Raw genomic sequence first — 24,169 nt, forward strand, 5'->3', positions numbered from 1 at the left:
AGCCATTTTGCCACAATTTTGGAAGTATGCTTGGGGTCATTATCCATTTGGAAGACCATTTGCGACCAAGCTTTAACTTCCTGACTGATGTCTTGAGATGTTGCTTCAATATATCCACATAATTTTCCTGCCTCATTGATGCCATCTATTTTGTGAAGTGCACCAGTCCCTCCTGCAGCAATGCACCTCCACCACCGTGCTTCACGGTTGGGATGGTGTTCTTCGGCTTACAAGCCTCCACCTTTTCCCTCCAAACATAACGATGGTCATTATGGCCAAACAGTTCTATTTTTGTATTATCAGACCAGAGGACATTTCTCCAAAAAGCACAATCTTTGCCCCCATGTGCAGTTGAAAACTGTAGTCTGGATTTTTTATGGCAGTTTTGGAGGCAGTTTTGGCTTCTTCCTTGCTGAGTGGTCTTTCAGGTTATGTCGACATAGGACTCGTTTTACTGTGGATATAGAAACTTTTGTACCTGTTTCCTCCAGCATCTTCACAAGGTCCTTTGCTGTTGTTCTGGGATTGATTTTCACTTTTCACACCAAAGTACATTTGTCTCTAGGAGACAGAACGTGTCTCCTTCCTGAGCGGTATGACGGCTGCGTGGTACCAAAAGATCATTTGGCCTTATTAAATTTCACAAAACCAATGTTAGGCTATTTTCTGGCAAATGGTGCCATTATTATGTGCCAGATGTTAAGACGAGCCTACAAACCGTTATAAATGGCCTATTTGCGATATTAACTTGTCATTTCAATAGGCGTAGGCTAGGCTTACTGACTCAAATCTGGGTTTATGATTTCAATTCAACTGTGCCATGATTTGGTTAGCTAGATGCAGGTAGCATATAGCCCCTGTTTGACCTATATGTAGTTTTAGCCTACAGTAGCCTAGGCAAGATGTAAATCAATCATTTAGCAGCTTTCTTAGTTTAAATTGATAGACTAATTCATTCAACATAAACAGCGAGGTGATTTCGAGGTAAGAAGTGCTTCCGTTGCCCAATAACCTGCTGGAATAGGCTACTGAGGATGGTGTTGTAATTTCAATCCCTGAATCAAATATGAATAATAAATTATGGATATGACCTGAATGCTTGTCAACCAACAGCCAGTGTTTTTAATTTGTTTTTACCTGTAGCCAAATCTTGTGTCATGCACAAAGTAGATGAAGAAATAAAATTGGATTTGATCTGACGGACTGTTACCTTCAATCCAATGCATTCTAACAATAGCTGATCAGCAATTGCGATAGAACTGTGACCACGGTCACAATGATTGATTAAACCAAACAAGGCCATTAATAATTGCATAATAACACAAGGCTTACAACAACAATCAACTAAAGTTATAGACTGTATGTTCAATTTGTTTGACAGCTAAAGGTAGGCTACACAAAATGATTTGACTCCCGTGATGTTGTCATTTCAACATAGGCTATTTATTGTGTCAAATTGTAAACTACAGTCGCCTACCTACAACTGGTTAAATTAATAAGGTAATTGATGGCCAACATATGCAAATGTATCATTCTCCACATTTAATGTCAGTTTCTTTTCTTTTCCCCATAACAGAAGCACGCAAATTTCCTCTCCCCGCAATGATCGAGATCCAAGGACGACAGCGCGTTAGATAAGTCGTTTTCCTGTCAGTTATTTATTGATGCGCGTCAGTTCCAGCGCTTTAATAGTATCTCTAATGAATCATTATTGACTTCAATAACAGCTCAATCGCTGACACACACCCTATTGACTGATACACCAAGGACTCCACTTAAAAAGGGACAACCTATACATGGAAAAAAGATCCTTCGTAAAATGTTGAATCCAAACCAGGCTTTGAACTTGGTAGTCCACACACTGACCAGGATATAGCCATCTTGAAACAACACTCGAACAGCCGTCATCAGCAAGTGTCGGTCTCAATTTGTCTTTCTGTGATTCCTCAAATCTCCTTGCCTTCTGTGGGATTCTGTATTTTACATTATAGCCATTACCATATATTAATGATGAAATATTATCTGATGTTGGCTGTGTGAAGTATCTGCATTTGTGCACTTGAGCATCATCATGAGATTAAACAACTGCTTGCTACATCTACTTGCCTGTTTGTGTGTGTGACAAGAACTGAGTAACATGGTGTGACCTGTATGTTGCAAAACTGTAGATAACAGCCCAGCAGATGCTTTGTCCTTGTGTTTGTATGTAACAATATTGAGCACATGGTGTGACTTGCTGTATCTTACAAAGTTGTGGTTAAGCAGGCATAGGGAGGGGTGGTCATCACGAGGTTTAACTGAGATTGAAAAATACTGAACAACACAATAGCAGGAACTGAGCAACTGTTATAACTAGGCTGCGATACCAGAACAGTAAGAATCTATACATCGAGGGAGGACTCCAAGAAGCGCCAAGAGGCGGGGGCCCGCCTGAGCGCCTGCGATAGGCTGAGCAAGTTTAAACCACGCCCAGCCTCTACTGTGATAGGCCAACAGACGGGTTGGAACTATGTCCATCACAGTATAAGAACGACTGTTTACATACATCCTGTCAGTTCCCTGTTCTGCCCTGCGTGGTATTACAGTGAGCCCGTATATACGAAGGTTGCACTTGCCATTTATTACTTAGCTAATAAAAAATACATAGTATAGAATCGGTGACTCATTGTTATATTGATCCTGATACCAGATTAGAATTTACGCAATTCTAACACTTCTTAACCATATTGGAGGAGAAGGTCCATGGTCCCTCCCCTCTGAGCTTCTTTTCCAATGGATTTTGAGAGGGGGATGAGAGCATACAAGGAACTGAGGAAAGATCAATTGATATTTTGCCTTCAGATGTGTAAGGACTTGACAAAAACACTGTAGGTCACAGGTTCACATACATTCCAGCAAAACATACACTTTATTTGGATACTTTAGGAAAGACAGAATTGTCTACTACAGCAATAGACAAAATATAGAAATCATAGTTCTCTCACACAAACAAAACAGCATCAATTATAAAGGGAAAGAAAAGACTACTCTAGTTGCACCGACTAGAGGTGACACCTACCTCATGTCCCTCTGATAAATCATTCAACCAGCGGTAACTCGAAACAGAACTTTAAAGATATTTCTGTGCTGATACTTTGCTCGACTCAGAACCCTTACAGCACATGTGCATTCCCGTAAGTGGAGCTAACAGAATAATATGTAACATCAATGCGTATCATCAGTATGGACATGTTTTGTGAAAGGGTTTGTATATATTATCAACATGGAAAGAAATACGTATTACACCCACCACTGGATGGGAGTTAGTGCTAGTCCCTACCAGTAGCTAGTATTGGTTGTCAGAATATGAAGAAATTAAGAATAAAAGACCTACAGTATATAATAATATACAATTATAATATGATGATGATATGATAAGAGACATACTTGTACTCACAGTGTTAAGCCTATCGCAATGCTATCAACATGGGCCATGTTGCAATTCTACATCGTGTTTCATTTCTAACCAATCTGAATAATTAAGCGACCCTATTTAGAGTGTTACGGAAGCATATAACTGCCAAAATTATGTATAAAAATGAAACGCAATGTGTCATTAATTTATCATTACACAATTACATTTTAAATTACATTTCAGTAGCTATACGCTTGCATAGAAGGTTGGGTTTGATACATGTGGATTTTGTATATTTATGTAACATTTCACACCCATGAACAAAACCCAGACATAGATATTTGGATTCTCTACTAGTAGAGTAAAACAGTACCTGCACTTCAAGTGCTTGATAAAACATAGTCTAAAATGCCAATTTAGGTTTGGTCACAACTGGGTAACTTTTCCACACACAATTTCCATGAACAACATTTTCGCAGACAATTATTAAACATTTTCAAATCTAGTAGTGCAATTGTAGAGAATACCGGTGCAGGGCTCTACACTAACATGTTTTACAATGAGCACATGTGCTGCTAAATAGAAAAATGTAGGAGTTTTAAGAGTGTTCCATGCTCAACCAATTACAATTTAACCTTAAATATGAGTCACTTAGGTGAGACAAATGTTCAGCTGCCTCTTTAATAGGAGGGCCTTCACCGTTGTAACGGTGTGACTCACATGTCTGTCTGTGAGAGATGATATTTTCCGACGTGTCTCTTCGCTAGCAGTTGAGCAAACTCTTAACGTTAAAAAAAAAAAACCTAGAGAGTGAACAAAACGATGTACACTGCCAAGAAACACGAGGACAAAGTCCCACTTTAGTAGACTTCCGGGTAAATTCGACCAACTTCTATGCCAGTGCGCTTCTTAAAAATGTATCGTTCAGCACTTCCCTCGGTGCGCACAGCCCACCCAGGCACTGTTGCTGCTCGAGGTGGGATAGCTATATGGATTTCATAGTTCCTTGTTTTGTTTCATAAAAGGTAGCTAATCACACAAACAAATACTTTGAAAATGTCTACAGCAGGTAATTTCTGGGGCAATAATTCGATAGTCGCACATGTGCTCATACTTGATCAACACATCTATTTTTAGATGCATATGAGAGTAAAATGGTTGCTCTGTAGAGCTCTGCTGTCTAGTATGTACTGTAAATACTTGGTTAAGAAGTATCATCGGGACTTCCCTGTCTCTTTCCCAGCCTCAGAGAGACTTGTCTCGTACTGTAGTTTTCCCATTATCCTCCCTTCATGGAGCAAAGGGTAGGCCCTCCATCTACCCTCTCTACCCTCTAGCTCTAACCACTAGGCAGGTAGCCTATACTAGGCCCTCGCTCTAACCACTAGGCAGGTAGAAGGTAGCCTAGTGGTTAGTGGCAAGATCGAATCCCCGAGTTGACAAGTTCAAAATCTGTCGCTCTGCCCCTGAACAAGGCAGTTAACCCACTGTTCCTAGGCCGTCATTGAAAATAAGAATTTGTTCTTAACTGACATGTCTAGTTAAATAAGGGTAACATTTAAAAAAATACCAGTACACATTGGCCATCTGAAGTCATTTAGCATTTCTTTCATCATCCTGTATGAATGTCTGGGATTTTTTTCTTGGTCATATTTCTTTTTAAAATTTCATGTGCAAACCAAATCAGTAAAAATCTAACCCCCAAATAGATACATTTCATCAGAGCTGTCATAGGTGTGAGGGAACAGTCTCAAACAGCATAATGTTGGCCTACATCCAGTTGCAGATAATATCGCTCACACTGATATAAATGAAAAAATATATCTTTAAAACTCTTAAATAATCTGGGTCTGTATTCAGAAATTGTCTCAGAGTACGAGTGCTGATCTAGGATTAGGTCGCCCTTCACCGGTCTCATTCATTATGATCTTAAAAGGCAAACTGATTCTAGATCAACACTGAGACAATGTGTGAATACAGGCCTTGAGGTTAAGGGTGATGTATGGATGTAGATCCGGCAGCTCTTAAAATCGGTACTGTGGTGGCTCACCATCTCTCCTTTAGTCAGTCAGTCAATCCACCGAATCTGAAAATGGACACACAACAGATGTAATATAATTGGAAGAAACGTCATTGTCAAGTCTATGTGAAAATATCTAGGTTAGTTAATAGCAGTATTGATATTACTGGAGAGGAATATTGCCCTGTCCTGGACAATCCTAATGAATTGTGAGAATAGTTAAAAAATGAAGGAAGAAATGTTAAAAAGGGTTGAGGGGAGAGGTAGTCAGACTAATTCCACACGACATGACTACTACATGAGTAATTCAAATACAGTTACCGTAAGTGGAATAATACAACTGTAATGCAAGTTCACATGTTTTGGAGTGAAGAGCAAAGATTATACATTTCAGCCGGTCTGAGGTTCAGCCTACGAGACTGCTGTTTCCTGGTACCAGACTATGTCTGAGTTGTCAGTAAAGCTGTCACTCACTGTGGGGCGGGTCCACGTCCAGTTTGGCCAATCCTACAGCAGAGTTCACTTTGGGCCTTGCCCCAAGCTCCCGGTTCTGGTTCTGGTTTTGGTCCAGAGGTTTCTTCTCCTCCACCTCCTCTGGGTTATAGATGCCCTCCTCCGCCACCACCTTCTCTATCTTCTCCATGAGCCGCCTCAGTTGGGGGTGCTCCCCAAATATGCAGTTATTGATGACAAAGTATCTCCTCTTGCACTTTTCCAACACCCACTGCAGATCCTTCCCCTCCCGCTTGATGTGTCTCTCGATGGACATGTTCCTCAGTACCTCAGCCCAAGTGAACACTAGGATAGTATGCCTCCACACGCGCTCCCCAAACAGGGCAAGGTGCTCCTCGATGCGGCCCCGGTCCACCTCAGTAAACATGCCCACGGGGATGACAAGCAGGAAGGCGTGGGGGCCAGGGGGACCACACATAGTGGCGCCCCGTACCATCTCCTGCTGGTAGAGGAGAGGCGTTGTCTGGGCTGAGAACCAGCCCGGCGTGTCTATCACTGTCACCTGGCGCCCCTCCACCTCAGTCTGACGCTTGACACAGAACTCGGCTGCCCGTTCTAGGCGGAACTCCTCGCGGCCCAGGATGGTGTTGCCTGTGAGGCTCTTCCCAGGCCACCTCCAGCCCAACAGCACCAGCCGCAGCTCAGATAAACGGTTGGCTTCCCGGGCTGCGGCTGCCAGCCTCTTCTCCTCCTCCTCTGGGTCAGGCACATCCTCTCCTGAGGGTACACATATTACAAGTCATTAGCAAGGACTTTTTTTTTTAGCTAATACTGTTTCAGCAGTTTATTTAACGCACACCTGAGGAGTATTTTTCTCCGCTAATGCTAATACAGGAGTAATAAAAATTAGTTCACTCATTTTGTGGAATTAATTAATTTATCAGGGGGTGCAGCAGCATCTTCGGCACCCCAACTTCCCGCGGCCATGGATTATTTCTTATTTAGTTAGTTAGCGATGCATAATACTTATCAACTTCAAATCCCTTATTGAAAATGATATAAAGCCAGTTTAGAACCAAATCATATAGCCTACCCTACGCATGAGCATTGTCTATGAGGAGGGCGGACAGCTAGTAATCACTTTCTTTCATTCGTTAGTCCGTGCCAACAAAAATCTCCAGCGTGTTCATCTCCTGTGTGGTTATTTATGGTTGAAACCGGAGTCTTTCTATGTGTCATCAGCCAAATTAGTAAACTATAAAGTTAAACGTGTCACATTCGGATCAGAGTTCAACTGGCTAACCTAGCTACCAAGGTGTTAGCATTCCGTAAACTATCGATAACCGGCTTTTAATCGGTTTTGTTCGATTAGTTGTATCGATTGACTTGAGACACCGTTTATATTTTGAGACCCACCTGTTGATTGAACTTGTTTCTCTGATTCCATGCCGGTGCTTCGTTATTCTATAATTGTATTCCGCAATTAATCCGCTGGAGAAGGATTTCCTGCTTGGTTGACATACGGCGCGGGACTATACATTTTAGCAGGACGTGTGTGCGTGAAACTTGTGTTATGGTGCCCCCTTGGAACCTCCTGCGGACAGTGCAGCCTTCCTCGATTAGTTTTTTGTACAGTGGAGGTTTGTGGCTTGTGCGGGCCCTGACAGGTATTTGACCAACTATTGCATGACCAAATTACTCCCATTGGACAGTGGTCACATTACTGGAGCAAGTTGCAGTAAAAAATAAAACTTCCTGAAAATTACAACAAAAAACGGAGTAATTTTATTTTGTTAAAATCTTCAACATCCTTCATATTTACAAAAAATATATTTCTGTAAAACTCCAACTCTAAAAGTAACATTCATAGCATAGTGCTTCACTCATATTCTTTAATTCACTAACACTTGTTTTTCAAACCCAGCACCTTTTACAAAGTGAAGTAGTCTACTGATAAGGGACATACAGTACAGTGCCTATTGAAAGTCTACACGTTTTGCTGCCTTAAAATGAAATACAACATTTGATAAAAGTAGATGTTCACAACCTACTCCACAATTATATAAAGTTAAAAAAAATGTGTTGATTGTGTATGTCTTCACAAGTGTAGAATCTTATGTATAATGATTCACAGCTGAAATGTACCTGAGGACAACATTTATCCATTGTTTTTGTCAAAATTATTCAAGCTCAGTAAATTTGGTTGGGAGTCATTGATGGAGAACAATACTCAAACCTTGACAGATTTTCAAGCAGATTTAACTCAGGTCTAAGACTGGACCATTCAGGAACACTTAACGCCTATAGGAAGGCCATTACAGTCAGTCTTTGGCATCAACATTTGTGTAATTTTCCTGCTGAAAAATAAAACTATCCCAGGGTTAGGTACTCAGAAGCCCGTGGCAGGGTTTCTTCTAACTTTTTATCTCCTTTCATATTTCTTTTGATCTTGCCAAACTTCCCAGGCTGCCGGTAACAAGCATTCCCATAACATAATGAGTCTACCACAGTACTGAAACAATTAAGACATTTCACTTTTGAAAATGTGGAGTTGGTTGTGTAGATTGTTAGGAAACAAAATATCCAGTTGATTCCCCTTTTAGATTTAAAGGGATAGTTCACCCAAATGACACATTGGTTTCCTTACCCTGTAAGGCTAAGCAGTCTATGGAACAGGTATGAGAGCAATCCTTGCATTTGCTTTATTTCCTTGGCACTGTTACCAAATGTGAACATTTTAGCATTTGTGGCACAAAACCTATTCAAGTCATAGTACCAATATTAGCTTTTTTTTTTTTTTTACATACCATGAACAAATCATACAAAAGCATCTACAATTGATTGTGAATCTGTCACTTATACACTGAACAATAATATAAAATGCAACATGTAAAGTGTTGCTACCATGTTTCACGAGCTGAAATAAAAAGATCACAGAAATGTTCCAGATGCACAAAAAAAACTAAAATTGTGCACAAATTTGTTCACATCCCTGTTAGTGAGCATTTTTCCTTTGCAAAGCTAATCCATGCACCTGACAGGTGTGGCATATCAAGAAGCTGATTAAACAGCATGCTCATTACACTGGTTCACCTTGCGCTGGGGACAGTAAAAAGCCACTAAAATACGCAGTTGTCACAACACAATGCAACAGACATCTCAAGTTGAGGGAGTGTGCAATTGGCATGCTGACTGCAGGAAAGCCCCACCAGAGCTGTTGCCAGAGAATGTAATGTTAATTTCTCTACCCTATGCCACTTCCAACATAATTTTAAAGAATTTGGCAGTAGGTCCAACTGGCCTCACAACAACAAGTAACCACACCAGCCCAGAACCACCACATCTGGCTTCTTCACCTGCGGGATTATCTGAATTTATGTTCAGTATTGATATGAAAATATTTAATATCAGTACCATGACTTAAATGGGATTTGTGCAACAAATGCGAAAATGTTATTGGTTTCCTTACTCAGTAAGCGGTCTATGGACAAAGTACGACAGCAATCCATGCTTTGGTTTAGTTTCCCTGGCACAGTTTTAAAATAGGCAAACTATCCCTTTCATTTTAAGGCAGCTAAATTTAAAGAGAGGTGTGTAGACTTTCACTAGCAACTGTATCCTTCATTGACAGAAAATTGTGTAATGTAGCAGTAATAAAAATCACCTAGTCAGAGCACACATTCCAATACTTCACTTCCATAATTGTACAACACAAAAACAATCCAACAAAATAGAGATCATTGGCTTTTCCCTAAGAAACTGATTAGAATAAAAAGATAAAAACATTAAAATGAACATTTGTACATTTAGAGTCTGGTGTGTGTTAGTTACACTGCCCAGGCTGCCAGCATCTGCATGTCATCATCCTCTGCCCTCTTCTTGGACGCTGTAAAACAGGAGTTCAAAACTGTTACCCAGAGTCAGTTTAACACAGACTGTAATATAAAAACTAGCATACACTTCAACTACCCTTGTCCTGTACTTACGAGTGCGCTGGCTGGGTCGAGTTGAGGGAAGCTTGGAGGTGGGCAGCTTGGCGGTGGGCACACTGGGCACTCTGCCCATGTTCGTCATGCTCTCCTCCAGCTCCAACTCAGCCAGCTCCGCTAACAGCTCATCCTGCAGGATAATTCGAATGGGAGCCATTGAGATGCATGCAGTATTGTACATGTTTGGCAATCAGAAGTCACAAAACCTAAGTAGCCTATCAAGTAGCTAAATAAATTAATCCTCCACTGGTCACAGTGAATAGGCTAAGAGGATGAATTAAGATTATTTCTTTGAGAAATGGTGAGCAGTAAATAGGTTACCTCATCAAATGCATCTCCGAAAGGTCGGGAGATAGCATCACAGATCTCCTGGGCCACTTCCTGCGACTCAGTGATGTCCTGCATCAGAGAGTCAATTTTATCCAGATCCCTGGGAGGAAGAGAGAATATTTAGGAACACTATAATAGTAGGTCTAGTTAGACATGATCCTCTTTTTTGCCTGATATAAGGTTAAACTCCGGTTTAAATAGAATTAGGAGCATATAACTGGCAATAAAGTAAATATTGAGAAAGGACCGTGTTTGATAGCTACCAAGGACCAAAGTTGTGCACTATAGGGAATAGGGTGCCATTTGCGGCACATACCCGGTGTTTAATGGTTATTATCCTTGTTAACTCACATGTTCTGGTGGACCCCCTTGATGGCCTTGGCAGCGTAGCCCATGGTCTTAAGGACCTCAGTGTTGGTGTTGGCATTCTCCAATGCCTCCCTTTGGAACTCGATGGTGGAGAGGGTCCCGTCAATCTGGGTGAGCTGCTGCTCAAAGCGCTTCTTCCTCTTCAGTGCCTGGAGGGCCGCTGGTGGTACAAAAAATATGGTTACGATGGTGATTAAATAGCACATGGAAGTACCGTTTGCATCTTTGGTGGTTAAGAAGAAAAAAAACATGGCAGAAGGGGTACATAAGGACACAAATTAGTATTAACTAGATAGGAGTCATTAAAGAAAAGTAACTGATAGAAGATTGGGCTGCAAGCAGCAGTGACACAAGTGTGGTCTGTTTCTAGGAGTTCCCTGTATTGACAATGAACAAAATACTTCACCAGAAAAGACGGGATCCTATCGATACAGATGATTTAGTTCAGGTGATTCAACAAGGACCAACCAAATCATGCAGACGTGACAATTTCACAATACATACCACGTTTATTCTTGAGGCCATTCTTCTTTGCTATCATAATTTCTTGTTCAATTTTATTTTCCAAGAAGTCCTGTTTTTTCGCCAGCATCGCCTCTGTTTCTCGAAGTTTGTGAATGGCCTCCTGCGGGGTAGGTCCTGTCCGAGACCGATGGCCATGTTTCGACTTCGAAGAGCTTGGATAGTGGCTAGAAGAGCTCGAACTTGAGCTTCCCTTGAACAATTTAGAAATTTTGCTCATTTTGGCCTTTTTTTGTATTCAGTTAAAGTTACTTTTCAAATGTCGTTCGTTAGATCAACTTCTCTGGAGAAAGTCGCGCCAGGTGCAGGTTGCAATTCAAGTACGACGGCTTCAATTCAAAAACAGCTAGCCAGTCCCACACACCTGAATGACGATTCTTGAAATGTGACACCTGTGGCTGGTCGTGGAAAATAACAATAGGCTTTTATAATGAATGACACAATGGCCTAGGCCCTAGCTATTATGAAAAAACGTGAATTTTACAGAGATAAATAACTAGGCCCCTATGAGAAAATATTGCATATAAAGGATAGGCTTAAGGAAATGTATCTAATTATTTAATGTCAAGATAATCAACACAATAATCGTTTAAAAAACAAAACATTTACAGTGGAATAATTCACCTACAATGTAGGTCTTTTTTACAATGTATCACTAATAAATGTATCATTACTAGTTAGTACAACGTATCAATTTATCATGGACAGAGATTGGTTTATGTTTAGTCACGTGAGTCCGTTGCAGGGTCAAAGCCAAGATTTTTATAAGTAACATAAGATAGACCACAGCCCGTTGTTTCCAATGGGAGCATAGTCATGGTCGGCAGAACAAGCAAGGAGTTGGACAGAACCAAACACGAACTAGCGAGAGCCGATTGGCGCGTTCTAGCATATATTTGCACATCTCCGTTAGAGAACGCCTACTCTGTGAAGTGCGCAATAACTAAATTCGCACTTGCACTCCAAAACAACAACAAACACTTTGACAAAGGGTGAATTCTACAAAACGTTGCCACTCTGTTCGTAACATATTTATAGTTTTGAAAACAGAAAACTGCATTGAGATCAAATGTTTAATCGATGAGAAAATTAGCAGAATTTCGGCAAAAATCCATCTCGCTCCATCTTCTCCCACTGCCGACCACCACCATATTTGGTAGTGAGTGGTATTATTGCTTCACATTTTTACATCCGGTGAAATATCTGTCTCATTGTTACATCTGTGGCCAAAGTTGAAAAGTTTACTTTGACGCAAGAAGAATCATGGCTGAACTAGACATTGGGAAACATTGTAACATAAAGTCCTGCCATCAGACAGGTTTTCATTAAAAAACATTTTTACTAGAATTATGTGATCGAAAGAATGAACTATGCTGCTTCACGTTAAATGTTGTGTTTTTGTATTTGTAGCTACCGTTTGCTTTGCCAACTTGCTAATTGGTTAGCTAGCTACATGTCTATGCTAATCACTGTAAGGCTGGCTAACTTGTTAGCTGTTGACAACATTTAGCTGCTAGCTAGCTAGTTAATAACACTTGGTCAATTTGTAAGTGTAGCCAATTCAATTGAGCTCTTATTTCTCTCTAGAAGTAGCTAGAAACACAAAAGCTTTGGAATCCATAATGAGTCAGCAAGGGCAGCTCGAACTAGCAGTGGCTAGATCGTCAGTTAGCAGTAGCTTGCCAGTTAGCAGTGGCTTGCCAATATTTTCTTCTGGTTCTTATAACGTTACAGCGAAATAAGCAGACCTGACCCAGCTGCTAATGCATTAGTGCATACTGAATTTTTTTTTAGTATTAAACTGTCTGGGTGGGACATCTTCAATTATCCAACATCGTTTTGCTATCACTGCTGCTAAGCCTTTGATTTTGGCATTATGTTGAAGTTGTCAGTGCATTTTACTACTGTCTATCCCAATTTCTCCTCCAGATTTTCTGCCATTCATTTGTGATGCCTGCAGGGGTGTTTTCTGGTAAGATCCGATTTTTGTTGTTGTTTAACCTTATATTTATCCAGGCGATAAATATGACGGCCTGACTTGTGTATATGCGTTTAACTAAATTCACTCACCATGGCTCTTGGGTTTGAATGTGATATAAAAAATAAAAATATGTTTTTGTGATTGACTACTAAACAAGTCTTTTTACTTTCCTTCCAGCCTTGAACACAGAAGTCGAGATTTGCACGCTTGTCCTGTGGTAAGAAACTCTGCCTGCGTCCCAAACGGCATCCTGATTCCTACTTTAGACCAGAGCCTGCTATTTTGACCCAAAAGTAATGCCCTATATAGGGAATAGGGGTCCAAATGGGGCGCATATTCAGCGTTGAGATTTAATGGCAAACTAGTTTTCTCATGATTTTGAATCCAGTCATGATTGAAAATGTTTTTCTCAGGTGGACGTTAAAAAAGAAGTCCAGATATCTGGTGGCTGTACGAGACACCCATGCACATTTGAAGACTGCAAAGGGAAAGAACTGTTGCCAGTCATTTGTCCACACTGTCAGAAACATTTCTGTTTGGCGTAAGTGTCATGTTTCTTCCCTTTGTCTGCCCTGGTCTCTCCAACAAGAACAGGGACAATATTTAAAAAGTTTCTCAGAAGGAGTGCTGATCTACGATCAGTTTTGCCTTTTCACAATGGATGGACAGGGGTGATCCTAAATCAGCACTCCTATTCTGAGACACTTTGTGAATACGGGTCCAGAGCTACTGAAACTAGTTTTAGGTGATGTGTTGGTTGAGGAGTAGAGCATGGGATCTCAAACTTTTTGGGTCCGGGGACATCTTTTGTGACAGCAAATGTATCAGGGACCACCTCGAATGAGAATACAACTTTTTGTATGTTATTGCTATGACTTTGCCAGTGCATTGCTGGACAAACTGTGTCTCAAGCCCTGAAAGACAGTTTTAAAGGCCCACCTCTTGGCATTGGAGTGAAAATGTTGCAGTTTTCAAGCAAATGTCCTGCAATTGGTAAAAACCTGATGGGTGGGCCTGGAGAAATGTATACCACTCAAATTCATAGAACGAGCTATAGCTACAAGGACCGACTGTCCATTATACCTCAATTTTAGTTTTAACAATGTTTTGAGGCTATACAGTGTTCTTTTTAAAATATTTAGTGGAACAAGCTTATATTTTGGGTTCTGATGGGGTACAACAGTTGAACTAAGCTCATGGGGCATTTATAAGCTATATTATTTTCAAATCAATGGGTATATCATGATATTCCATACAAAAAGATTGATGTAGCTCAAGGTGTCCGCATGCTTCGCATTTATTTATTTTTCATTGAAACTTTATTTAACAAGGCAAGTCAGTTAAGAACAAATTCTTATTTACAATGACGGCCTGGCAAAAGGCCTCCTGTGGGGACGGGGGCTGGGATGACATTTTAAAATTATAAATATAGGACAAAACACACATCACGACAATACATAAAGGGAGACCTAAGACGACAACATAGCAAGGCAGCAACACATGACAACAACATGGTAGCAGCACAAAACATGGTACAAACATTATTGCGCACAGACAACAGCACAAACGGCAAGAAGGTAGAGACAGCAATACATCCCATCCAAAACAGTCCAGAACAGTTTGTGCACACACTACATTATCAAAGTATGTGGACACATGCTCGTAGAACATCTCATTCCAAAATCATGCGCATTAATATGGAGTTGGTCCCCCTTTGCTGCTATAACAGCCTCCACTCTTCTGGGAAGGCTTTCCACTAGATGTTGGAACATTACTGTGGGGACTTGCTTCCATTCAGCCGCAAGGGCATTAGTGAGGTCAGGCACTGATGTTGGGTGATTAGGCCTGGCTTGCAGTTGCCGTTCCAATTCATCACAAAGATGTTCGATGGGGTTGAGGTCAGGGCTCTGTACAGGCCAGTCATGTTCTTTCACACCGATCTTGACAAACCATTTCTGTATGGCCCTTGCTTTGTGCATGGGGGCATTGTCATGTTGAAACAGGAAAGGGCCTTCCCCAAACTGTGAAGCCATGAAGTTGGAAGCACAGAATCCTATAAAGTCGGCAAAAAAAGAAACATCTCTTTTTCAGGACCCTGCCTTTTCAAAGACAATTCGTAAAAATCCAAATGACTTCAAAGATGGTCATTGTAAAAGGTTTAAACACTGTTTCCCATAAACAATTAATGAACATGCACCTGTGGAACGGTCGTTAAGGCACTAACAGCTTACAGATGGTAGACAATTAAGGTCACAGTTATGAAAACGTAGGACACTAAAGAGGCCTTTCTACTGACTCTGAAAAACACCAAAAGAAAGATCCCTGCTCATCTGCGTGAACGTGCCTTTGGCATGCTGCAAGGAGGCATGAGGACTGCAGATGTGGCCAGGGCAATAAATTGCAATGTCTGTACTGTGAGACGCCTACGACAGCTCTACAGGAAGACAGGATGGACAGCTGATCGTCCTCGCGGTGGCAGACCACGTGTAAACAACACCTGCACACGATCGGTACATCAACATCACACCTGTGGGACAGGTACAGGATGTCAGCAACAACTGCCCAAGTTACACCAGGAACGCGCAATCCCTTCATAAGTGCTCACACTGTCCGCAATAGGCTGAGAGAGGCTGGACTGAAGGCTTGTAGGTCTGTTGTAAGACCTCACCGGCAACAACGTCGCCTATGGGCACAAACCCACCATCACTGGACCAGACATGACTGGCAAAAAGTGCTCTTCACTGACAAGCCACGGTTTTGTCTCACCAGGATGGTGACAGTCGGATTTTCGTTTATCATCGAAGGAATGAGCATTTCACTGAGACCTGTACTCTGGAGCGGGACCGTTTTGGAGGTGGAGGGTCCGTCATGGTCTGGGGCGGTGTGTCACAGCATCATCGGACTGAGCTTGTTGTCATTGCAGGCAATCTCAACACAGTGTGTTACAGGGAAGACCTCCTCTGTGTGGTTAGAGCGTTGGGCTGTGTGGTTAGAGCGTTGGGCCAGTAACCAAAAGGTTGCTAGATCGAGCTGACAAGGTAAAAATCTGTCGTTCTGCCCCTGAACAAGGCAGTTAACCCACTGTTCCTAGTCCTTCATTGTAAATAAGAATTTTTTTCTTAACTGACTTGCCTAGTTAAATAAAGATTAAATAAAAAAAATAGCCAAATCCACTCATTTGTATATACCGTGTATATTATGATGATATTTTGTGACCTTCGCCTGTTCGTGTGCACAAAAAAATGTATTGAGGCAAGCTCAAGTCCTAGCCCCTTTGTAGGTGATTGGTCAACAACAGGGATTCTTCAATGAAGTGTTGTCATTCAACGAGACATGCACATTTTTCACTTGAGAAATACTGCACCAAACATTTGGCAAAAATGTCTGTTAATGACAGATTTCTTGAGTGATCATACAGTGCGTTTAGAAAGTATTCATACCCCTTTGCTTATTCCACATTTTATTGTTACAGCCTGAATTCAAAATGGATTAAATTGCTTTTTCTTTTTCACCCATCTACACACAAAACCCCATAATGACAATGTGAAAACATGTTTTTAGATATTTTTGTATATTTATTGAATATGGAATATAGAAATATTTATATACATAAGTATTCACACCCCTGAGTCAATACATTGAATCCCCTTTCGCAGTGATTACAGCTGATAGTATTTCTGGTATGTCTTTAAGAGCTTTACACACCTGGATTTGACAAAATTGCTCATTATTCTTTAAAAAATTCTTCAAGCTCTGCGAAGTTGGTTGTTGATCATGTCTCGATTGCCATTTTCAAGTCTTACCATAGATTTTCAAGTTCATTTAAATCAAACCTGTAACTAGGCCAGTCGGGAACATTCGATGTCATCTTGGTAAGTATCTCCATTGTATATTTGGCCTTGTGTTTTTGGTTATTGTCCTGCTGAAAGGTACATTTCTTCTCCCAATGTCTGTTGGAAAGCAGACTGAACCAGGATTTCCTCTAGGATTTTGCCTGTGCTTAGCTCTATTCATTTTGTTTTTATCCTTAAACTTCCTAGTCCTTGATGGTGACAAGCATACCCATAACAAGATGCAGCCACCACCATGCTTAGAGATATGAAGAATGGTACTCAGTGATGTGTTAGGGCATAAAACATTTTTTTTTGCAGTTTTACTTTAGTTTTACTTTCTTGCAAACAGGATGCATGTTTTGGAATATTTTATTCTGTAAAGATGTCCCTTTTTTCACTGTCATTTAGGTTAGTAGTGTGGAGTGAACTGAGGATGGATCCACAACCTCATATTCTCCCATCACAGCCATTAAACTCCGTAACTGTTTTAGTCATCATTAGCATCATGGTGAAATCCCTGAGCAGTTTCCTTCCTCTCCGGAAACTGAGTTCTTTGTAGTGGCTGGGGGTATTGTAACACAACAAAAATGTGGAAAAAGTCCATGGGTGAATACTTTCTAAAGGCACTGCAGATTCATTCTATTTTGAGGAAGTGTATACTGGCTACAGGGTCTCAACGTGGACTTACTCGAACGGAAGCATGCGGACGCACATTTTAAATTACAGTGCATGTATGTAGTTGATTTAATCTGGGAATACAAGAAGTATTATAATTTGACAAATGGATCATTGGTGGAGCGCTGTGGGATACCAGTATCCCAGTGAGCCTCCCAAGACCATGTTTCCCAGGATTAATTACAAACATTTTAGACGAATAATATTACATTGTATTATATTACACCCTCTAAACTTATTTCATGGATCCCTTGGCCAAAATTGGTTTAATCTGTTGTTCGAAATATTCCTTTAAAATATGTAATGTAAGAAAATATATCTCTTTGAGATCTAGCCATGGACCGCCTGCAGTGGAAAGACAGAAGATGGGTGTGTTAAAAGCTCCTCTCATACCCCCATTTTCTTTATTCTCCAGCCATCGTCACCAAGATGACCACAAGTGTGATAAACTGGAAACGCCCAAGCCTCGCATGGCTGCCACACAAGCGCTCGTGCAGAAGATTGTAGGTTAGTCACAGTCACAACTTTTCATCACAAACCCCCCAAAAATGCTTTTACTGGGTCCATTGGAGTTATATCCCAAATGGTACCCTCTTACCTATTTCCACAGGGCTGTGGTCAAAAGTAGTGAACTATATAGGGAATAGGGTGCCATTTGGGAGTCTTTTTTCAAAATAAATTGTATGACATCCATGGCCATACAGGATATGCTTATCCCTGCTATTCTTTAGCCTGTCCACATGAGGGCAGTGTTCACCAAAATTTTGGGTTCTACCCTCTTGACTGAACAGAGTCCAAGAAGGCTTTGCCTCCGAGGAAAGGTCGCAAGGGAGTAAAGAATGCTGCAACAGCAGCCAAGGTGACTTTGATGAAACTAAAGCTTCATGCTGAGGGAGACAAGGGACTGCCACAGGTACTACCAGAGCGATGGAGAGCGAGATGCAGAGTGATTGCTTCCAACCTATTCCCTAGTGGGCTACTTTCAACCAGGGCCCACTGGGCTCTGTTCAAAAGTAGTGCACTATTTAGGGAATAGGGTGTAATTTGAGATTCAGACAGAGTGTGGTGTGTAGACTTGAACTGTGATGGTATTATTAAAGTGGGTCTGTGATATATATATATAATGCCACATACTATGTTGGGTCAAGAAGTAATAACCTAATTTCTGCTGTTTTTTTTAAACTAGGCAAGTCAGTTAAGAACAAATATATACTACCGGTCAAAAGTTTTAGAACAGTTTGAACACACCTACTCATTCAAGGGTTTATCTTTATTTTTACTGTTTTCTACATTGTTGAATAATAGTGAAGACATCAACTATGAAATGACACATGGAATCATGTAGTAACCAAAAAAGTGTTAAATAAATATAATATATTTGAGATTTTTCAAATAGCCACCCTTTGCCTTGATGACAGCTTTGCACACTCTTTGCATTCTCAACCAGCTTCATGAGGTAGTAACCTGGAATGCATTTCAATTAACAGGTGTGCCTTAAGTAAATTTGTGGAATTTCTTTCCTTAATGCTTTTGAGCCCATCAGTTGTGTTGTGACAAGGTTGGGGGTATACAGAAGATAGCCCCATTTGGTAAAAGAACAAGTCCATATTATGGAAAGAGCAGCTCAAATAAGCAAAGAGAAACGATAGCCCATTACTTTAAGACATTAAGGTCAGTCAATACGGAAAATTTCAAGAACCTTGAAAGTTTCTTCAAGTGCAGTCGCAAAAACCATCAAGTGCTATGATGAAACAGGCTCTCATGAGGACAACCACAGGAAAGGAAGACCCAGAGTTACCTCTGCTGCAGAGGATAAGTTCATTAGTTATTAAGTAAATGCTTCAGAGTTCAAGTAACATACACATCTCAACATCAACTGTTCAGAGGAGACTGTGTGAATCAGGCCTTCATGGTCGATTGCTGCAAAGAAACCACTACTAAAGGACACCAATAAGAAGAAGAGACTTGCTTGCGCCAAGAAACACGAGCAATGGACATTAGATCGGTGGAAATTTGTCCTTTGATCTGGAGTCCAAATTTGAGATCTTTGGCTCTAACCGTCGTGTCTTTGTGAGATGTGGTGTGGGTGAACGGATGATCTCCACATGTGTATTTCCCACCGTAAAGCACAGAGTTGGTATGGGGGTGCTTTGCTGGTGACACTGATTTATTTAGAATTTGAGGCACACTTAACCAGCATGGCTACCGCAGCATTCTGCAGCGATATGCCACTCCAACTGGTTTGGGCTTAGTGGGACTATCATTTGTTTTTCAACAGGACAATAACCCAACATACCTCCAGGCTGTGTAAGGGCTATTTTACCAAGAAGGAGAGTGATGGAGTGCTGCATCAGATGACCTGGCCTGCATAATACTCCGACCTCAACCAAAATTGAGATGGTTTGGGATGAGTCGGACCGCAGAGTGAAGGAATAGCAGTCAACAAGTGCTCAGCATATGTGGGAACTCCGTAAAGATTGTTGGAAAAGCATTCCAGGTGAAGCTGGTTTGGAGAATGCCAAGAGAATGCAAAGCTGTCAAGGCAAAGGGTGGCTATTTGAAGAATCTCAAACACCTTTTTGGTTACTGCATAGTTTTGATATCTTTACTATTATTCTACAATGTAGAAAACAGTCAAAATAAAGCAAAAGCCTTGAAGGAGTAGGTGTTCTAGACCGGTGACCGGTAGTGTATATACTGTATATTTGTTTGCAATTGTTTAAACCAATCTAAAACAATGCATAAGTCTCTGCGATGCTTTAGCCTAGCGGTAGAATGCCAGAGGAAGAGTTATCTCTGATGGGAATATCTTTGGTTTGGCTCTATGATATTCAGAAGCTGAGTTATGGCCTTTTAAAGTTGAGGAGTCAAAGAAATGACACCCTCTAAATTACACCCTCTAATTTCTTTGACTCCTCATCTTTTGAAGGTCGTACCTCTGCTGAATATCATAGAGACAAACTAAAGATATTCCCAGCAGTCGACTCTCCCGCTGGTATTTTACCGCTTGTATCTAAAGCATGGCAGATTTATGCATATATTTTTTTTAACAATCGCATATAATAAACAAATATTCCCCCCTCGAGTCAAGGAAGGTTTACACCCGAGGAAGAGTCACCTCTGATGGGAATATCTTTGGTTTGTCTCTGATATTCAGAAGCTGAGCTATGACCTTTTTGAAGTTGAGGAGTCAAAGGAACTTGCTTGGAAGTAATCTTGTACAATGTGACTCTGTCGCTATCAATCGATCTATTCACATTCTGTAGAATATGTATAATTAAGTTGAAAACATTGGCCTATAAAACATATTTGGTTAGCGGGGAAATCAGGTTTAGAATGCATTTTCCTTATCTATTATTATTATTATTATTATGATTAAATAGCCTATCCAAAAGATGCCATGAGTCTTGTTAAACCACGTGGAATTGAGGGAAATGGACTTCCAAAATGTTTCTTAGGGCCCCCATTAAACATTCAAGCTGGTTTAATATAGGGAATGTCAATATACAATAAAAAGGGAGTGATAGTAAAAATCGGGGGGGGGGGGCATGGTGAAAAGGTTAGGAACCCTGTTGTAAACAGCATCTACTTGTCATCATTCTATAAAGAGTCCGTGTCTTTCATGTGCTTTTTCATTTGATTTGATATACAAGTCTACATCTCTAACTTTGCTTTCCAGACAGAGAGGACCTATTTCAATGTCTTCCTTCCCAGAGAGGACAAAGACTCCAGCCTGCCTATGTTTTTCTGTTCCAAGTGGAGTGTGGGGAAAGTAGTGGACTACGCCGCCTCACTGGCCAGCCTCAAGAACAACAACAACGTACTAACGGCTAAGGTAACAGAAAACAGCCTCGAGCAGCAGGTTCCAATCAACCTATTGTACCGCTATCATCAAACACATTTTTAGAAACCTATCTTTTTGAAACATCTTAGAACAATGTATTAACAGAAAGGTAACCGAAAACTATCACGAGCTGTCTCCAAGCAGAAGAACCTATTCTACCATTGTCATTATGCAAATATTAGAGACGAAACATATCAACACGGACATTGGCAGTGCGCAATGGCTATCCATCCTATCGCCACTGACCACAGAACATCGGCCGCCATTTTCTGTTTGTTTCCATTCTATTCTACATGTTGAATCGCCACCATTTGTCGACACCCAGCAGGTGATCGACTGCGCATGGCAAACTTTCCTGTTGGTCTGTCGTGTCTCTAAGATACCTCTTACTAAAAAACGACTTTGTCCTCCTCCTCCCCGTGGCGTTGTTGTTGACGTGTAGAAGCTGCGGCTGTGCCACCCCCAGACGGGCGAAGCTCTCAAGATGGACGACACCCTTCTCTCCATGCTGGCTCACCCAGACTCGCCCCTCTACAACGGGGGCGACGTGATCCTTGAGTACCTGGACAACGACTGCTCAGGCCTGGAGGACACCTCTGCCTACATCCCACAGTCCTGACTCGCACACGACACTGATGGTCTAAATCATTTTGAGTCGTTGGAATACTATGAACATGTGTTTTTTTATTTAGGATATTAAAGTTTTGATTTATGGCAGTTTGACATGTGCTCCATTTGCTTAGAAAATACAATGTACGAATGTGTATTTTGTTGAAGTACAGGGGGTGGTATTGTAGTCATGATCTGGAAAGGGGCTTCCAATGTGGGTTCTCTAGCCACATGCATTTCAATTGGAGTGAGCAAGCAATGTTACGGCATTGCCGGGGATAGTGATCTGACGGGGATAGTGATCTGACGGGGATAGTGATCTGACGGAGATAGTGATCTGACGGGGATAGTGATCTGACGGGGATAGTGATCTGACGGGGATAGTGATCTGACGGGGATAGTGATCTGACGGGATAGTGATCTGACGGGATAGTGATCTGACGGGGATAGTGATCTGACGGGGATAGTGATCTGACGGGGATAGGGATCTGACGGGGATAGTGATCTGACGGGGATAGGGATCTGACGGGGATAGTGATCTGACGGGGATAGTGATCTGACGGGGATAGTGATCTGACGGGGATAGTGATCTGACGGGGATAGTGATCTGACGGGGATAGTGATCTGACGGGATAGTGATCTGACGGGGATAGTGATCTGACGGGGATAGTGATCTGACGGGGATAGGGATCTGACGGGGATAGTGATCTGACGGGGATAGTGATCTGACGGGGATAGTGATCTGACGGGGATAGGGATCTGACGGGGATAGTGATCTGACGGGGATAGTGATCTGATGGGGATAGGGATCTGTGCAATTATAAATTGGGATTTGGAACCAAAGTACTCAACAGTAATTTGCCATTGATTAATGGTATACTCATTGAAAAACAAGCAGAATCGAATCAACCCAGGTGGGACTTGAACCCACAATCACCAGGCTGATTGATGCCTTTTCCACTGGGCCACTGATGTAAAGGTGAGAAAAATGTATTTGGTCAGAACGTGTTGTTTTTACAGGCGAGATCAACTCCCTGCTGCTCTGTTCTCTGCCTCAGCCAAGTAGAACATCGATGTGTAATCGTTGTTCAACACAGGCACCTTCTCTGTACCTGTTCAAACTGATGTCATTTCCAACATTATTTTCATCATTCAAATAAGAAAATGACACTACCCAAGGTTATTCATGGTAAACGCTGCAAATATTGGCTCAATCGGAAATGACCTTTAAATGTCCACTGCGCTTTTAAGCGGATCTACCGCTGATCGGATTGAATCCCGGCCTTAGCAGCATGACTTTCAAGCAAGTAGCAGTTTCTTATGCTTTCAATCCCATCAGACCATATACTGATAATCTTTCCATACTTTATAATATCCTGTTGAATCTGATACACCAGCACCCCCACGAAACAAACACCATCAGTTAGCAGCAAATGATTGGTCATTGGAACTCGCTATAAGGAAAGCTGCCGTTCTAGACTGGGGAAACCAGAGAAGATCAATGGTGGACCTCTGCCCACTCTTTGTGTAGGCCACAATTTATGGTCAGTCTCAATGGCATAAACGGAAATGATTTAGACCTTGAGTCTTAGTCCACCGACACTTAATCATCCTGCAAGCAAGGTTTCCTCAGTCAACTAAGAAATTCCTATAGTGAAGGGTGTCCATGTTAAGACAGCCTGCCTAACACCGTAATAGTGAAATTCAACACCAGTAGAAAGCAGATTTCTCTGTATGTGTGCAGAACATACAGTGCCTTGCGGACGTATTCGGCCCCCTTGAACTTTGCGACCTTTTGCCACATTTCAGGCTTCAAACATAAAGATACAAAACTGTATTTTTTTGTGGAGAATCAACAACAAGTGGGACACAATCATGAAGTGGAACGACATTTATTGGATATTTCAAACTTTTTTAACAAATCAAACACTGAAAAATTGGGCGTGCAAAATTATTCAGCCCCTTTACTTTCAGTGCAGCAAACTCTCTCGCCTCGGGTTTTAACACGGTGCGTTTTCGCTATCCTTCCACAGCTGTAGCCTCTCCTATAGTGTTGTCAGACACACAGCATGGGTTAATGAGACTGCTATGTGACATTCTGACTTAATTAATACGCAGTGAGTGTGTCTGTGTGTGGTAACACTCGTTGA

The 24,169-nt window shown here is 41.3% G+C and overlaps 3 protein-coding genes across 4 annotated transcripts; 1 reads left to right on the forward strand and 2 right to left on the reverse strand.

The window, feature by feature from the left end:
• Positions 1–2,872: 2,872 nt before the first annotated feature.
• Positions 2,873–7,469, reverse strand: LOC118375481 (GTPase IMAP family member 4). The gene is made up of 3 exons (XM_035762050.2): positions 7,284–7,469; positions 5,889–6,644; positions 2,873–5,480 (listed from the first exon to the last, which is right to left on the reverse strand). Exons 1-3 carry the CDS (start codon positions 7,312–7,314, stop codon positions 5,467–5,469), a joined length of 801 nt encoding a protein of 266 aa, XP_035617943.1. The 5' UTR covers positions 7,315–7,469; the 3' UTR covers positions 2,873–5,466.
• Positions 7,470–7,629: 160 nt separating this feature from the next.
• chmp4c (charged multivesicular body protein 4C) lies at positions 7,630–11,491 on the reverse strand. The gene is made up of 5 exons (XM_035762051.2): positions 11,060–11,491; positions 10,538–10,715; positions 10,178–10,286; positions 9,854–9,986; positions 7,630–9,753 (listed from the first exon to the last, which is right to left on the reverse strand). Exons 1-5 carry the CDS (start codon positions 11,295–11,297, stop codon positions 9,695–9,697), a joined length of 717 nt encoding a protein of 238 aa, XP_035617944.1. The 5' UTR covers positions 11,298–11,491; the 3' UTR covers positions 7,630–9,694.
• Positions 11,492–12,290: 799 nt separating this feature from the next.
• zfand1 (zinc finger, AN1-type domain 1) lies at positions 12,291–22,127 on the forward strand. 2 transcript variants are annotated; one of them, XM_035762046.2, is made up of 8 exons: positions 12,291–12,395; positions 13,007–13,049; positions 13,236–13,275; positions 13,472–13,599; positions 17,982–18,073; positions 18,358–18,479; positions 21,246–21,401; positions 21,853–22,127. In XM_035762046.2, exons 1-8 carry the CDS (start codon positions 12,341–12,343, stop codon positions 22,027–22,029), a joined length of 813 nt encoding a protein of 270 aa, XP_035617939.1. In that variant the 5' UTR covers positions 12,291–12,340; the 3' UTR covers positions 22,030–22,127. The 2 variants fall into 2 exon arrangements, with proteins under 2 accessions (XP_035617939.1, XP_035617941.1); XM_035762048.2 differs by having other exon boundaries at positions 12,305–12,368.
• The last annotated feature ends 2,042 nt before the right edge of the window (positions 22,128–24,169 follow it).

The sequence above is a fragment of the Oncorhynchus keta genome, chromosome 4 (assembly GCF_023373465.1).
Source record: "Oncorhynchus keta strain PuntledgeMale-10-30-2019 chromosome 4, Oket_V2, whole genome shotgun sequence".
Taxonomy (NCBI): Eukaryota; Metazoa; Chordata; class Actinopteri; order Salmoniformes; family Salmonidae; genus Oncorhynchus; species Oncorhynchus keta.

Excerpts from the sequence above, each read along its gene's own strand:
- zfand1 (XM_035762046.2), top strand. The coding sequence starts at position 12,341 with ATGGCTGAACTAGACATTGGGAAACATTGTAACATAAAGTCCTGCCAT. Across the intron at positions 13,050-13,235 it reads GCCTGCAGGGGTGTTTTCTG|CCTTGAACACAGAAGTCGAG; the intron begins GTAAGATCCGAT and ends CTTTCCTTCCAG. Across the intron at positions 13,600-17,981 it reads CAGAAACATTTCTGTTTGGC|CCATCGTCACCAAGATGACC; the intron begins GTAAGTGTCATG and ends TTTATTCTCCAG.
- chmp4c (XM_035762051.2), bottom strand. The coding sequence starts at position 11,297 with ATGAGCAAAATTTCTAAATTGTTCAAGGGAAGCTCAAGTTCGAGCTCT. Across the intron at positions 10,716-11,059 it reads TGGCCTCAAGAATAAACGTG|CGGCCCTCCAGGCACTGAAG; the intron begins GTATGTATTGTG and ends TTGTACCACCAG. Across the intron at positions 10,287-10,537 it reads AAGGGGGTCCACCAGAACAT|GGATCTGGATAAAATTGACT; the intron begins GTGAGTTAACAA and ends TCTTCCTCCCAG.
- LOC118375481 (XM_035762050.2), bottom strand. The coding sequence starts at position 7,314 with ATGGAATCAGAGAAACAAGTTCAATCAACAG. Across the intron at positions 6,645-7,283 it reads GAAACAAGTTCAATCAACAG|GAGAGGATGTGCCTGACCCA; the intron begins GTGGGTCTCAAA and ends GTGTACCCTCAG.